The sequence below is a fragment of the Opisthorchis viverrini genome, assembly GCF_000715545.1.
Source record: "Opisthorchis viverrini unplaced genomic scaffold opera_v5_63, whole genome shotgun sequence".
In the NCBI taxonomy this organism is placed as follows: Eukaryota; Metazoa; Platyhelminthes; class Trematoda; order Opisthorchiida; family Opisthorchiidae; genus Opisthorchis; species Opisthorchis viverrini.
Window position 1 is genome coordinate 195,052 of NW_008751719.1, and position 17,297 is coordinate 212,348.

General features: G+C 43.8%; 1 protein-coding gene across 1 annotated transcript in view; it reads left to right on the forward strand.

Moving 5' to 3' along the window:
- The window catches only part of T265_04035 (hypothetical protein), a gene marked incomplete at both ends in the record, with an annotated part of 37,199 nt that extends 21,206 nt beyond the window's left edge, over positions 1-15,993 (forward strand). Inside the window, 3 exons of the mRNA XM_009168670.1 lie at positions 5,359-5,435; positions 10,250-10,354; positions 14,793-15,993. Of these exons, the coding sequence (XP_009166934.1) occupies positions 5,359-5,435; positions 10,250-10,354; positions 14,793-14,945 (335 nt within the window). The remainder of the gene's footprint in view (positions 1-5,358; positions 5,436-10,249; positions 10,355-14,792) is intronic.
- Between the last annotated feature and the right edge of the window lie 1,304 nt (positions 15,994-17,297).

Here is a 17,297-nt window from a genome sequence, read left to right on the forward strand (position 1 = left end):
TGGATAGCAGAAATTTTGTCGATTTTTTTCAGGTAATGGCCTACCTAGTGAATGTTCCATATGGCATTAGATATTGGAAAAAGAAGTTTTTCAAATACTACTGCTACTGATATCGTACTTATGTTGATTTGTAGCCAGATGTTGCCGGATAAGTGTCTACCTTTAGTCTATGGTACTGTGACTTTTCTAATTTTTCATGCTAAAAGCACCCACTTACATTCAGTCGTGAAACCTTGCGTTTGCCTGATTATATTAGGGAAAGGCTATGAAAGTTAGTTGGCCAACTTAAGCTTCAGTGGTATTCCTGAACGTGGGATAGTGGTATCGCTGGGATTCGAGCCTCTCACCGCAGTGGGGTACTACCAGCACATAATTAATCCAAGAAATTTTTCTTCGCTCACGAATCATCCTTCAGGAATAGTTTTCTTCATATCCAGTTGTGCAGTAGTCGGGTCTGCCGAACTAAATACGGGCTCTGTTAACGTCGTTTCAGACCCCATGCATGCATTGGTCCTAGATGGTCGCCGATTTTGTTTGCATTATTGAAACCGGGCCATCAACTGGATATTCATGTTCGAAAAAACCTATTCCCTTTAAAGACAGATTATCGAGTTAGATCGTGGACTTCTGACACTATTCAGGTATGCTCGTTTTCGGAACACCGCAACCATCTTAGTAAGATCACAGTCTGGTTAAAGTTACTGTCAACCGGAATTCACTATAGTTGGTGGAATGAAAGAATGACAACTAGCTTCTGACCAATCTGATGTATGCCATGCAACGACACAGATAGGTCTTGTGCAGGACGAGTGGCCTGTTGTTCCTTGGGGCAACCTACTGACCTCACCCAGAAAACTGATGATGATGATGATGATGATGATGATGATGATGATGATGATGATGATGATGATGATGATGATGATGACAATAACAGCACGAACCATTAACGAACTGCACTCACTTGAATATTTCATTGATGTTAACGAAAAATTGGGATAAATCTATCGTCTGTGATATTCTTTGAACTGAATGTGTCACACGAAGTTCGTCTCGTATTTCGGTTGGTTTGGTGTTCGAGGTATCGTGGTGTATTTTGTTGACAGAGAACACTTCTCATAAGACTACTGAGGAGTTTTCAGCAACTTGCGAACAAAACGAGTTATTTTCTCCACACTAGGTGTTACTTCACTTTTACCGACTCTTGCATCGTTTGAGACCTATCATTTTGCCGAACTAACGCAAATCTTATGTCTAACAACGCTCTGTAAATTTAGAATTCGTTATTCCATTTTTTTCTAGAGAACATCTAAAGAACTCAAGACTACCGAACACCTGTTATTTTTTTTCATTGGTCGAATCTGGTACAAAAATAATGACCGGTTTCCTTGTCATAGTTTGCCCTGCAAGGTACCAAAAACCTGTACTTTTTTCGACAACCGCTTTGGTTTTCTCTCCTGTTCTCTGGTGATGTTCACCCAGAAGACAGCCCCCTGCGGAGTAGCGATACGGGCCAATTAATCGTAAGTGAAAGCAACACGTGTTACGCATTACTGGTCGTTAGGCTCACTACATCAGTTCGGTAAGATACGTGCCTCTCTGTTTTCGAAAAGAACAGACGTTATTCTTGGCCTACTTCAGCTAATGGGGATCTATAACACTTTCATAGGTGAAAGTGGCAATTTCCGGTACAGTAATGGCTGGTTCGTAAAGGCATCAAATTACGAAAGTACCCTCCGCGAGCGCTGCCCATAACTCCGGTGACAATATAATTGTTATCACCCAATATCTGGAAACTTTCCTTAGTGAACTTGAATTAGATGTTAGTGCCCTCGTGAACGTCGTCTTTTACACTGTTTCATAAAGTATCGAGTCTGTAATCTGTATATACCAATAATTGTTTCAGCCGTTTTTCGCCGATTCATGATCTCTACATCTAACAGCTATGTCAATGATCAGCCCTATCCGCTCCTGGCTGGTGTAGATATTCCCATGTTCCAAGTTTCCAGAGATAATAAATTTATAGAAAAGCCAAAGTATTCCCCTACCTCCAAGGTACCGAGGCAACCTAATATGATTGAATATTATTTGTCTTAGTGGGAGTTTTTTTATTCCTCGGGGCCGAAAAGCGGTTTGTTATATCCAATAACGTTTTAACGGGAATATTCGCAGGGGCACAAAGATCATTCAAACTGTGTTCTACCGTGCGTATAAAATAAAAAGTTGATTAGCATCATGACAACAGGCGTTTCGACGATACTGTGGGACACTATTACTGAAAACCAACTAATGGATGAATAAATACAATAAATGGAAATTGCCTGAATTCCGAACAGAGTGACTGAGAACATCACAAACGAGAGATTCAGCTGGGTTCCAGGTGAGTCTCTCAAAAAACCAAATTAGTTTGCAAACGAGTGTATATTCGCTAATTTCGTGCAAATTGGTTTCAAGTAGAACATGAGGTTGACGGAAACCCGGGGACTGCGCCTACCTGATGAGCCCCAAGGAGGGCGAAGCCGGTCGTGGGCTGTCGACGGATTTTCAGCAACCTTATGAGTAGCATATTACAAAGGGTGACTAGTCACTTTTGTGAGTAGTTGCGGGCTTTGTGTAATTTTTGTTCACATTACATTGGTTCGAACGGTCCCTCTCCACCTTTCCTGGTGCGATTTTAATCACATTGCTCAGTTGTGAATACGTTCACCCGTTCAGGCGTGACTATTTATGAGCGTTTAAAATTCGCTAGTACGGTAAAGGTAACATGGTCGCCTCACATTTCAGGTATTTGGGTTTTAAGTCCCAACAGCGTCAAGAATATGCACTGCTAAGAATTTGTAATGAGAACGTAGTCGAGTCCAGTGTTCTTTTGCTTTGGTGTGCGCTGACCAAAACAATTGCGGGAGGGCAAAAGGAGGACTATTCAAACGAGCATAATGTGAAAATGGAATTTTTCCAGGATTCTGCTAACGTTTTTCACTCCTCATCTTCGGACACAACACAAGATACTCGCTCACACAGCGATGAAATCGCATACCTTGAATCCAGTGTTATCGGGCCACAAGCACTTTTCCGTTTTCTAACGTCTGGTCAACCGCTGCTGCTTTTTCAGTCTGATTTTGTCTTTTAGGTGGCTATTTGAGTGTTTTGTTGCGTATAATTTTCGCCCAGATACCTTTGTAATTGTCTTGATGATTATTTCTTCACCTGTAAAAAATGACTGGCACCCCTTTGCAGAAGTACGTTTCAGTAGTTGGAAAATTATGCCTACTCATCAGTGTGAACCGGTAGGTGTTCACACACGCGCATCCACCAACCGAGTCACTGCTGCTAGTTCCCACCTTTATGTTAACCTCGCTGATAGATTTAAATGCCTTCAATACACCGTTTGTTGCTTTCACTCGTGACATCGATTCCACGATGAATATGCACGTGACTTGCACTCTGGTTAATTTGGAATCTACACCTAATTTAAAATCATCCAAAAGGTCATGCCGGTCACGAGGCGCCTACGAACGATAAAACACAGTTGTGCGTTGAAGTTAGCTTCTCTGTGGAGGTCGATTCTTGCTGTTCCTTTACCATAACTTGTCCGGTATATGGTTGCCATTTGTTGTTTTCTTTTCTCGCCACTGTTCAAGCTTACATGTGCGTTTTTGAATGGTTTACACTTCTATGGGAAACTTGCCGCAACGCCTTCGGCATTAGGTCTTCATCAGTTTCAACTACACTCATTGAATAGTCAGGCCTTCCTTCTCTTGAGAGAGGCTTGCTACGGGATCGGTTCGTCGAGGGGCTTATGTTGGTTGCCTTTTTGAAATTATTTTTCTCAAGTCAAACGTACAGAGGAGTTCAAGGTTTAACCATCCACAAAAGCTATTTATACCTCACTAATGGTTTCGTTTTATTTTACTGTTCTAACCTCGAGGGATGGGAATAGAACTGACTAAATCGTATAAGCAACCTTACTGACTCGGAGCAGTCTACGATCACGTTACAAGAGTTGAGTAGGAACGTATTTTCCACTAACTTAAGCAACGTGAGAGTCTTACACTACCAGCTTGCTGGTATTCTGTGAGTAAAGCCTGCCCGTTCAAACGTGTTCACTGAAGGCACTGGATGAGAAATGCCCTTCCGGACCAAAGCGAGGTTCGCTGAGACTGCACATTCAACCGACTGATTCCTTCAGACTCGTTCCCTTCTGGACGCACGTGTTACGGCACTGCGTGGTAGATACACTGCCTTTCTTCCGCCTGACCGCAGCAAATACAAAGGATAACCCTCAGCGCATTCATTTGGCTGTTGCTTTGAGGATTACACCCTCATTTTGAAAGCCAACATCAACATTGTGGTTTCACTCAACTCGTTTGCCTCACCAAATGGCGTTCTGGTAGCTAAGTGCACCTCCGTTGCAACAGCGAAGTGATGACATCGCTCTTCACACTCCACTTACCCGTTTTATCAGTCTTCACACTGAAAGTTGAACGAGATCCCCAGCGTCTTTCATTCGTAAAACTCAGGAGGTTTTTTATGTCTATATAACACTAAACAATTCCGTCCTACAAGTTGCTATGCACAGATTGCTCAACCCAACCATTCCAGTAATAGGTTGCGGAAGGAAACTGCCTTACCAAGCATGGGAAGGAAGCTGCGATTAACAACTACCAGACAGCTGCAGCACACTGAATGCCTAGTAGACAGTGACCTGACGTCACATTTTGGGTACCTATAATAAGAACATACCTTTGAGCAGATTCCGGTCACCCACCGGGCACTCAATGTGTGGCCACAGTGGACAGCTTTCCAGTGCGTCCTGAACAGTTGGCTCACGGAAACTTGAGGTTCGCTAAGCATATGGGTACTGCTTGGGACATTTTTACTCGATGGAGAAATATTTGTTTGTTTGATTGGTTGATTAAGCGATTCGTTTGGAAACCAAATTACCCAACTCAATGAACACACACGACAGGAGCTATCAGTAGCAAACATCCAGATGTCTCAGGGTTTCTATCCAAACATTTTAAGTCTTAATGCAACATCGCCAGTTTCACGCTGAAACATCTTTTCTGCGAAAGCGGAACATGTTAGCATTAAACGGCATATTGATTACCTTCGATTTTACGCTTCTTCTTGCTCGAGTATCTGTTTGAATATCCTTCTTATCGTAAGTCAACTAATTGACGGGCGTCCAGAAGAATATTGCACATTGAACGAATTCCAAGGCAGGTGTAAGTACGTTCGATCACACTTCGTCCATTCAACCTTGACAAACTGGAACTCTTTTGCCTAACTCTCGAAGTATATATATTGGTCAGTTGTGTGCATTTTTTAACCCGTGTTCTTGATCTCTGTCTCACTTAGACCTCCGTTCTCAAGCGCAAGAATATAAATACAAGCTCCAAGAGGCCTTGCAAAAGAACGCGTCCCTGGAAAGCGATGTAAGTGCTTTCGTATTTCATCATCGGACGCCCCCTTCACTCGACCGATTTTGTTTTCTGAATAATGGCCATATTTTCGATCATAGTTCGTTCATTGATATCTTGTTTTATTCTGGTTTTTGTATTCCGTCTAATCAACTTCATTTTCGCCAAATCTTCACTTGTTGCCCATAGCTCGTCTGAGACATTTGCATACGAAATAATCGGATTTCTCGACCTACCGTGAACGCGTTGCGCCGGTCTGAATGGTATTTATTCTGCGCTCAAGTCTAACTTCTCAATCCAAATAGACAACTCACTTCCGCGCAGCCCTTGTGAATGGTATATCCGTGGCTCTCGCTGTTTCATTGCTGTCCTTAAAATCCACCTTTTTGGTCGTGTCGCCCCGCGTCTACCACTGCTTGGAATTTATTGTACCACTTGGAGTCCATTTGGTGACTTTTTCATCACGATTTACAGAAACGTGGGACGCTTCCATCTATCCTCCTGCCGTTCGAAGTGGGATCATCCTCTCGAAAGTCCATCTGTTTTCGTGGCTACCACTGTGGCTAACCAACGCATACCAGCCCTCAAAGGGGACTGCCATATCAAACCTATGCCTGATGTTTGAAGTTCGCTTTCCATACACTTGAGAGCTTTGCAATACCGAATGATCGTGATGACGGGTTTATGTAGTATAGTGAATTTTTGGAACTGGGAAACGCAGAATTGGATAAGACCACACAGGCGAGTTCAGGGGGCATGTGTGGACCCGAATTCCTTGGACGCTGTGAAGGTGTCTGGGTTATTACAAGCACGCTTGTACATATCTGGTCGCTATTTATGCACGGCGTCATGATGCGCAAGTCAGAGCATGTTAGATGCCGTAATTGAGTTCGAACAAACACTAGCAATCGTTCTTTATGATACAGTTAACCTTTAGAAAGCTAATACTACAGCTGGTAACCGCGGCAGTCAGGCCAATAAAAGGAAACACGTTTATACTGACTTTGGTCGAACGCCATTCTTGTAGTGCGTCAGTGCTTATAAGGAAGACATTATGTTTTCTCCTGTTTTGTTCTTTTTTGTGAATGACCCCTGTACTCTAGCGCTTCGTTGTTTGAGAGGAACGTTACTATCGAACTACACGGAGGGTGTTCGTCCACTATGTATGATATTTCCCCAGTGGGCAACTCCCTCCAAATTTATGAAGCACCCCCTAATATTATTTTCTGTGTTCAGTCATTTCCAAAAGCAGCAGCGTTTCCCAAATAAGGTCACCTGACCCGTTCACGATGTTTATGGCATTCAAAGGGCTGCTCAGCCCATGATGAAACGTGGAGTATTGTGTACAACAGGGAGCATCTCAACTCCATATAGGGGACTCATTAAGTTTCGACATGAAGAAGGCAAAGAGTCATTATGCAAGATGGTTCTGAAGGACATCTCAGTCATTCCTTCTCACACAATCTTCGTCACCAGTTTCTCGTATCCCAAAACATCGTTCTTAGTGGTTCACTTGAATTTCGATTTTACCTTTTCCGTTTTGTCGTGATCAGTACGCTTCTCCTTGTATTAATCTAACTGCACCCTCAGTGGCTGTATTTCCTGCACTTTTTCCATCCACAACGAGCTTTAATAAACTTAATGCACTACCCATAAGGTTGCTGAAAACTCTTCGACAGCCCACGACTGGTTTCGCCATTCTTGGGGCTCATCAGGTAGGCGCAGTCCCCGAGTTTCCGTCAAACTTATGTTCTACTAATAAACTAATAAACATCGCCACCTTAGAAGAATCACGTGTGCATTATCCTAGGTTATTCGTAAAAGAGCACGTGGTCTTACTGACTTTTTCTGACTGAGTGTAAGTGCAAACCAGCCAGTTTAAACGACGCTTTGGCATTCAAGCGATGTGATCGCAATGCATGCCGGCACGTATGGTTGAGTGTCTGCCGAGCTAATTTCTTGACATGGAGGTGCCCCAACTCTTGTATTAGTCCAATCGTTCGCTGCAGAAAGTGTCAGTTATTTCACAATCCGTTTGGATTTCACTGCTGACTTCCAGTCCAGACTGGCCTGCGTGATTAGCTATGCTTTCAGCATATTTTTCCAAGTCGATACAGTTTTATTTTTACAAACAGGCCAGGAAATTTTCTACGGAAAGTCTTGGCATTCGAAAGTTCGCTCCTTAATCGAATGGGCCAATAGTCATGTTCTCCATGTGTATCGGTACCTACTTGAGATTAACACCCAACTATTCATGATTAATCGGTCAGTTGTTGAGCACAATGCACACAATCATTTCATATCAACTTGAGGTTGCAGCTAGCTCTTTTGGGACTGATTGGTTGCACTTCTCCGTCTGGGTGCCCGACATCGTTGGGTGATGCCATCACCATCGTTGCGAATAGCATCTCGGACCATTTTGCTAGCAAGTATATGGTTCAAAGTGACAGGCTTTGATTCGCTCTCTGTAAGGTGCCAGTCATCTCTTCCTCATACTGCCAGAGCTCAGTGGAACAGGGTGCTAGTAAAGCCCTTTTATAGCGAACAAGGTCAATCATGTAACATTTCGGAGAAAATCCAGTTACTAACTGTTAACCAACACACTTTAATCTGCGACACTTTATCGATCGAACAAGCCCACTCATTTTGCAATCAATTTCTCTATACACAGCTCGATAATCTACCTCCCTTGGCCCAAAAAATACCCATTCTTACCAGAAGACTCATCCCCCGATTTCATTGCTGTTCCCACAAGCCAAAGTATCCACCGTTTCAGCAGCGCGTTGACGAACCTAGGTTATGCTGTCAATGTATAACTCAGAGCTATTGAAGGTTTTGTTAACATGTGAAGTAATTAACTTTCGTGAAACAAGTGCCAATCTGTTGTCACCTGTATGTAGAAACAAACTACAGTCAAGTAGAATGTCCATCCATATGAGGCCGTCCTCGTTCGATAATAGAAAGGTAGCGATCAGACGACCAAACGATCACCTATCTAAACTCTGTGGCTCCGTACCAATAAGGTGATCAGGATGGACAGGGTCGTTGATGTTCCTGGGTAGCAACAACGAGAGAGGGTGAATAATCAGCTCTTGTAATCACATAGGAATCAGTATTCGTTCCTTGAGTGGACAATCCCTTGTCAGAAGTTTGCGAGGTATTGCGTTAAACCATGTAGGAGGAAAATGACATCCGATGAGGTGTGCGATGGAGTAGAAGTCCTTGGATGAATTTCTACGGTTGCTCGGCAAGAGCTGTCGCCAAAGATCTACTGTATTGGTGGAATGTTAGTGGGCTTCTTGAACTTCTCTTATGACAGCTTTTGTAAGTATCCTTCCTCCTTGGTCACCTGATTTCCGGTCTGCTTTTGCTGCCTTTCTACGCTAAGTTGTGCCTATTCGTTCAACCGTTGTCACTTATCCGGTAATCTCAACTGCACTTTTGAGACGGGCACGTCAAATGCTCCTCGGATATAAACTACGACAGCCACGTTCACGAATCGATGAGCTACACGAAATAGGCAAGCATTGTTCCTCAGGATAGGCCACACCGTATGCTAAAACTCTACTCCAGATGAGCCCACTATTGCAACGTTGGCAATCCAAAGCAACGTCACACACGACTGTCAAGCACTGACTGGTTAGTGACTGATTTGTGAATTACGGGTGTAAATGAAAGGCTCCTAATTGCTGGTCAGTTCTGCTGAACAGTGAGGCATATGTTTCCATATTTATCGTTTTTCGCATGATACTCAAGCGGAATAAAATACTCAGCAGAAATGAAACAGAAATGCTTTCCATTTCCGCAAGTCGCTGTGCTTTCCATACTAGGTAGAAGTTAGTCTTGTATTTAGGCGTCATCGCGCAACCAATGAATCTGTGTATACCGTTCGCACAAAGGCAACAGTTCACTGTTAGGTAAATGAAATTAGGGTAGACGTTTCTACGAGAATCTAACAGCATATCTAATCGTTTATATGTTTCTGCGACCTTTCCTCATCAGCGAACTTGAACCTTTAAATTCCGAACATTAGAACGCACCAAGGGTTGTTCACCGTGTGGTTAGCCCAGTCGTTCCAACCGAGGTTGCTGTTTGCCCGCTTTCCGTGCACCTTACAATTTAAGGCTGCACTACCGTTCTCAGCTTTTCTTGCATAATCGTGTCGGAATCGACAAAAATCTACGCCAGTGCAGATGGATGATCACCCTATTCAAATATCTATCCTTGTAAGAAATGACTGTGCACTGGCTTCACTGAGGTGTGAGTGGTTTCAAAAAGGAAAAAACATTCGGCTCCTCAATAGAGGTCATCGCGCGGAAAGATGGGCTCATGAGCTAAATGGCCGTTTTGAACTATTCAAGGGGTAGATGGTCTTCCAAAGGCTCTTCCTAAACTACTGTCGCGGTACATGACACCTGGTCACGATTTATCCATCCTGGTTGAGAAATCCACACAGCCGCCAGTGCCACTTCCGTGTTCTGACGCGCTAACAAGTGATTAGTGAACTTAATTTGTCGGTGGACATGCGTTTATGTCTACTGAAGCCTAAGTGCGATGTCCGTGGACATGCGTTTATGTCTACTGAAGCCTAACATTCACCGAGTCCTTATTGCCGTCAAACTCTACGTGTTTCGGGGCAAGGATCAAACGCTACCGAAGACTAATTGTGCCAGTGTAAATCCAACTATGATTGAGTGCATACGAAGTTCCTGATTTGTTCTGTTCAGTTGAGAACAATCTATTTACCTCGCGTTTCCCGGTAGCATCTTTCCTTCCAGCATACATCTCACCCTCCATAATCATATGCTTCTTGTGTTACTCTCCGACAGATTGTTCGTTTAGAAGGTCAGATAAAACGATACAAAACCATTGCTGACAGCTGCGAGCAACAAGAGGCTGATTTGAAGCAGGATAGGCGGAAGTTCCAGAGAGAGGTAGGTTTTCTGTTGGCCGATTTTTGGCTTCCACTGTTGCGTCTTTTCCTACTTTATCGTCAGTCGTAGCATATTTTGTTCAAGCATGTGACATTTACACGGCTGAGCTATCACCTGGAAAATGTCAAGCTGGTATCTTGTGCAAAAAGATGTCCTCTTTATTTGACATGGAATGTTCTACGTTGCTCGCTCATTGAATAGGCTGTCTAGCTACTTGGCAAAGACGCTGGTCCATCTGTTTCCCGGTTTCTTTAGAGTCAAGCTTACTAATGAGACGACTCAAAAGACCCTTCACGAGAAGGGTCTTTGGGTTTGGTGTTGCTCTTGATCGCTGCCGTCTGGGCCCGAGTGTTTGTTAATATCTCTTCTCATTCCCGCCAGGTGAATAACAGTTCATCAACCGTTCAGCAGAGGCTGATGCACTGGTGGACCACTCAGGCGTAGGCTGGAGTAATCAAAAGTTTAATGAGATATTCAACATTTCTCGTTTGGTCGCTACGCTAGCACGAGCTCGCAACCCTGCCTACAGCCGTATTTTTCATTAACTTGCACCGTACTAATTTTTTTGTGCACCTGTAACGCTGCTTGCAGTTCTCTGGTTACATCACGAACCTCAGAAAAACAGCTGAGGGTGTTTGTTATCATCAGAGGAGTTGTACCAGTGAATCTGCAATACCCGTTTCTCGTATGTGTCCCAACGTTGTGTTGAACTCAGTGCTGGGAGTGCCAACCTTCGGTTAGGCTCGACAGAGTGTGGCAGTTAATGAATAGTTTAACCGATGGAAGGTGCCTTGCTATGAGTCTGTTTACTACGATTACCAAGTGTTTCTCCAGCTTCTTCGTTGTACCTTTAACGATTGTGACGGACACGCTCGTAAACAACAGACTGATGTCCTAGGTGTTTCCCTTCTGCCATTGAAAATGTGGGATAACGCTGCATCTTGACATCTATGAGGTCGAAATAAGGTAAATGTCACGTCGTAAATAATTTAACCTAGAGCCTGGTCTGTGTGTGCCACTGTATTCAAGTACGTTTTTTGTGTAGCGCTCGCTCTTGCTTAACTGGCATCTTTATCATTCAGACCCATATAGATCAATTGTCATAAAAAGTAAAACACAGGTGAACATATGGGGGAGGTAACGCTACACCTCAGCACCTAAGTTTCTTAACTTGTGACATACTGCCGTAATCAAGTTTTATTCACATGTAGGTCAAGTAGTCATGGTTAGCTAATCTTTCCGAGATGTTAGAAATGTCAACTTCACACATGTTTGGCACACAGAAGTCGAGTTGTCATTTCTGAACACGGTATTACTCATGTATTTTACATTGTTAAACTACTCGCTTCTGTGTTAATTTTACAACAGTCCAATTTCCTCAGGTTACATTCATCGCCTTGGACCTTTTACTTTTTACATGCTTTCGAATATTCTCTTTTCCGCCACTACTGCTGGACACGCATGTACACACACGTGTCAGATCAGTAGTTCTCTCGTAAACAAAGGACAACTTAGTTATGTCATTGGCGGATTTCGTTTTGACACAATCCGTACTACACTTGGAGTCTTCAGTTTATCGATACCGTTTCCAGATCACTCGTTCGGTTGTCCTGTTTTTAGGGCTTAGGTTTTTATGCAAAGTTGCCAGGTTGAAAAAAATCGCTTTAATTCTGAAGTTCACTCACTTTAGGTTGGTGGTGATCGGAAGAATTTGGAACACAGCACTCTTTTTAGGAGGCAGTCCATCTGAGAAAAAGCATTCAACCCCTGTTGTTGTTTTCACTTTAGAACGAGTCTGCTATTTTGCTGTTACAGTTCTGGCAATATTTCTCCCGTATAGAATCTGGTATAGGTGTTGTCCCCCCAGCATGTACTATCTGCTCGAGTCATTCGGCAACACCGACCAAACAAGTAAGAACGTATTCTGTTGGTAAAAATTAAATATTCGTCCAGATGTAACAACCTTTCAGTGCCTAGCTGTCGTGCCACACGAAGGAGGCACGTCGGCTGAGATACGGCTAGGTTGTCCAAGCCTACAGTAGTCGGAGTGCAGAGGTAGGGTTCGTACCACTGACCTTCCGGTCAGTAAGTTCTTGCCTTTACCAGTAAGCCATCTCTGACTCCCCACAATTTGGATTTCAAAATCGTAAGAGACAAATGCGTTACTTTGACGTCCAGCACGAATAATCTCCGTTTGTGGAAATTTTCTTGCTTGAGCGATGCTAAAACACGAGGGTAAGACCTGGTAAGAGCCATGTTTTGCATCATCTCGTGCGATTCTGAGTAGAACTGGAACTCACCTAACCATTTTGACGCGAAATCAAACTTTTGACTGTGACACTAATGCAGGCAAGCACATATTGTTCAATTGGGTGCTGCTCTTTCCCCCGAGCTTCGCATTAAGTTTGCCATGCTTTTTATCACCTGTACGCAGTGAACAGGTCAAGTACCAATTATTGCACTCGAGCTGCCGCATTTGGACATTTAGTTGATATTCTGTGCTCCGTGGGAGTTCCGTGGGAGTTCTCCAGTATTTCGCATCTCAATGCCGAAATCATGGCTTCCAACATGACCGCGTTTGAAGACAGTATTATCCGCTAAGAGCTTCGAACAGTCTGATTTCTCGGTAGTTCCTTCATCACCTAATTAGGGGCACAGTTCCTGATATGCCTAAAATCGGCCACTTTAAGCAGACAATACAAATAGGGGAACAGCGTCTTTTTAGGTAAATGCTTTTAAAAGACGCGTTCAACCAATGAATACACATTGATTTCTAGTGATCTGCTACATTAGCGCCTTCGTACAAGGAGTCAGTAGAAAAGACTCCAGCGGGAAAAAACGTTTCATGACCAAATTAAGGATGATCACATCGTGATAGTCCATCCTCATACAGGGATAGACACTCATCACCATGAGTTGGGATAAATTCGTCCGAATACGGAAGTTGTCAGTGAAAAACTCCCTCCCTAAGGTAGCCTCCAGTTATCTTTCCTCGACCTCCGCTTACCTGTCCTAATGTTTCTAGCCACTACAGCTGTTCGAAGGCCCGTAGAATGGAAAACCGCGAGTGAGATACCTGACTGCTGCTTTACATTCATCTTTTCTTAGTGTCATAGCTTCCTTACCAGCAATGCTCCTGATCCGTCATTCGTTCCGAAATCCCAAGTTTCGGTCACTTGTAGGTCCCCGTTTTTCACTTCTTGACTGCGCGTTGTAAACAAACCGGCTTGTATAACGCGTCATCTTCCCAACTCGAAGACCGACAACTCTTCTGCTGCAACCATAGTCAGATCTAACAACGTTCACAGTGTTTGTGATGTGGCAGGTGGTTCCCAACTGGATCTCTAACCTGAATTTCACCAGAAACATTCTAGTCAGTAATTGCTAGTTCCAAACAAAACGTCATCCTTTTTGTCGAATCGCTACATCAAAGGTAGCAGAGTTTCATGACCCTGACGGAAGTGCACCATGCTTTTTATTGCAGTGGGTGTGGTTCTTCTAGGTAGCTTTCGTTTGGGGCTTTTTCGGATGCACATTGGCAGATCCAACGACTTATTCCATACCATGGCGTATGACTGACCCAATTCCACCATTGCATATCATGCAACCTTTACTAGTCGCGTGTCTTCATCGCGTACAGGACATCACTTGTCTTGTAGCCAGACTAGGCTCCGTACGGTGATGCATCCACCGTCGTCAGTTCGTGCAAAACATGGCTTGCGCAAGCTCTATGGTGCGCATTACCCTATTCGACGCTGTCTGAAGCCATGCTGGTGGTCCCGTGGTTCTAACAGCATCTGTGAGTATTAGTCATTGTATGGAACCTGATAACCGAGTAAAACGCTTGTCTTCCAAACTGTGTATTCTTTCGCACGTGGGATTGATTACTTCACATCAGGCAAGCACTTCCTGGAAAACTTAGTGGCTTTTAACAACAAGTGTCCTATTTTCATAAAGGAAACTACTCACAACGTTGCTGAAAACTCTTCGACACCCCACGACCGGTTTCGCTCTTCTTGGGGCTCATCAGGTAGGCGCAGTATCCGAGTTTCCGTCAATCTTATGTTCTACTTGATTAGAAATGAGTGTTTTTCTCGAAAACAAGTGTCCTCGTTTTTGTTCTTTGGACGATATTAAGGTGATACAAGTAAATATTTCGCATGTTTGTTAGTAACTAGTGGTAGGTTTGTTTATGAATCAGTGTTTTGAGCCCTGAATTTGTGAGAGCAGTCTCCGTTAATCCTCTGTCCAGGCAACCAGCTGGACAGACTGACAACTTCGTACACTGCTGCGGCGATAATCTGGATTCCTAATTTATTCAGTAAGCGCTTATCTAACACCGGTTTTCATCGACCGAAGGCTGTTTTCTAGCTTCTTTAACCGTGTAGCCTCCGATTTTCATGCCTCCCAACTTCTCTTTCTCCACTGCGTTTATCAGCTAAGAGAAGTTCAGAGTCAGCTGGAGGACTACAAGTCTGAAAACGCCAGGTTGCAACGCAAACTGGATAAGGCGCTACGAAATCCGAATAATGCGACCGGTTCGGGAATGTCGAGCTTACGCAGTACACGTGAATCTTCCTCGCAACGATAACGTTTATCACCAGGTCGTTTTTATCATACCAGTCTAGCTAACCCACCAGCTCGTTGCCAAGCTGCTGTGTTCCTTGCTCCAGTTATACCTCGACTCCTCCGACATCTTTAGCATCACAAACGCTGCTTTTTCGTCGACGAATTCAACGACTACTCACTTTTTCGACTGGAACTACGGAGTATATGAACACCAGCCTGCGCTTTTTCATACTTCCATATTCTTTTGCATTCGTTCACTTGTACATTCGTTTCTCCCCCGTTTTTCTCCCTCCCCCCCACACGAATCCTGTTAATTGATCATAACTTTGATCTCAGTGCAACCAGTCTAACAAATGCTGCAGGTGCATGCAGTGCTTAAGCGGACAGATTCATGTGTACGCGGTTGTCATATAATATCACTTTCGTATAAGTTCGTTGATAGTTTTGTAACTTTGATCTCAGTGCAACCAGTCTAACAAATGCTGCAGGTGCATGCAGTGCTTAAGCGGACAGATTCATGTGTACGCGGTTGTCATATAATATCACTTTCGTATAAGTTCGTTGATAGTTTTGGACATTTGCACTGACTTCGTGTGGGATATCTTTCTAATTACCCGTTCGCCTGTCATGTACCCCTAGCCGTAGGGACAGCATTCTGTGGTTGCTGAATCCGGTGGAGCCATCAATGTACTTTCTTTTATACCTTGTACACCATAAGTCAGCACAATGTACAGAAACCCGATAATTATCCATTGCCTAACCCTCGCCTCGCTAACTGATCGCCTCAATCCCCGCCTCTGCCAAGCGGCTATGAACAATCCATCATTTCCTGCTATCCAGCCTTCACCCAAAATCATGTACTTCCTTAGTTCTCTCCTGTTCGCCGTGCCTCCGCGACTATGTCGGTGTCTGTGCTCATCAAACACAAGTTTCCGTCCGCTTCTCTGCCCTTAACTGTTCTCAATTTGTCCAACTTCTCAACCAGTTGGCTTGTGTTCCTTGCTTATTTGTTTCATTTTATCTTCCAGTTTTTCGACAAATGTTTGTCATACTCACGTATGCTATCCTCCGACTTTTTTCGCTACTCTGTCCGCTGGTACGCTCACTGGTTTAGATGGTCCACTTGGTGACCAGCGTCATTTACAATCAGTCCGTCGTGCTAGTTTAAGGATATCCAATTTGAAACATCATAAGCAGGACGACTGTTAACACTCGAATTCTCAAATGCGACTCTATCCTATGTGATGCACTGTGAGCCATTAGAAATCCATTTGGAATCGTCCAGTATCAACTTCGTGCAAGCAATATTGTAAGCATTCTGATAGACTGACGACCTTTCGTTTGTGCAAGTCAACCGATGTGGAAGGATTAGGTGTGTTCACGAGTACAGGGACAATATGTCGGTACTCGGTCGTCTAACCTATGCATAGTGTAATGCTGAGGTGTAATCTAACACTTAAGTCAGGGAATGTCAGACATTGAGGTTTATAAGTAACCTCTATAGATGTAGATGTCCTTGTAGAATGGCGTTTTCTGTTAGAGTGTTCTAATCTAGTCTTTCGAAAGCACCCGATCGTGACTCCATTTTACCTCAAGTTATTGTATGGTTACGACCGTTGAATAAAGCTTGTACTAGACAGTTGTCGCCTAGTCCCAAGTTCCGTGAGCAATATTGCGCTGCAGAATTTCCAGCTGCAGTCAGGTATCTTGGCTTTACCATTTCCGTACCTTAATATACATCCTTCGATACCAATAACGATCGGCCTCAAAGCGGACGAATGTCACTAAGTCTCACCGTCAGTAGGCTGAGGTCGGACAACCGTGCAAAGGAGATAGACGATCTGGAAACCCGTTTTAATTTAGACTTCGTGTCGACTGGTGCCAATGCAAGAAGTCGCATGAATAGAGTGGGTCTCGCTGAACTGACCTGAATGGTCGATTGATAAGTTTGTCACTGGCCATGCCCCGGAAGTGAGGTTTCATCAACTTATACCGTAATCCTCAACCAAATAACGTATGCTTAATTCAGATCTCCCCTCAATTTCTTAGCTGACCACTTGTGATATCAAGAAGGATTAAGAGTCCCACCACTACTTTGGGCTTACCAAATAATCCGGCCATTGCAGTTATGCCTGTCAGCTTCCGCGCGAGACTGATATCAGCATACTGCCTGCCAGTTTTGAGTGCATAAATTTACTGGTTCAGCAAATCTTGGTAGAACGGAATGTTGCGCAAACTATATGCTTCAAAAAAGGGAGCGAGCTCAAATTAAGTCATTCCACTCGGACAAGGCAAGCAGATGGAACAATCTGTTCTTGCTTGTCGCCGAGTAGGCTGATAACCCGCATGGCTTATTGGCTCCGTCTTTGTCAAT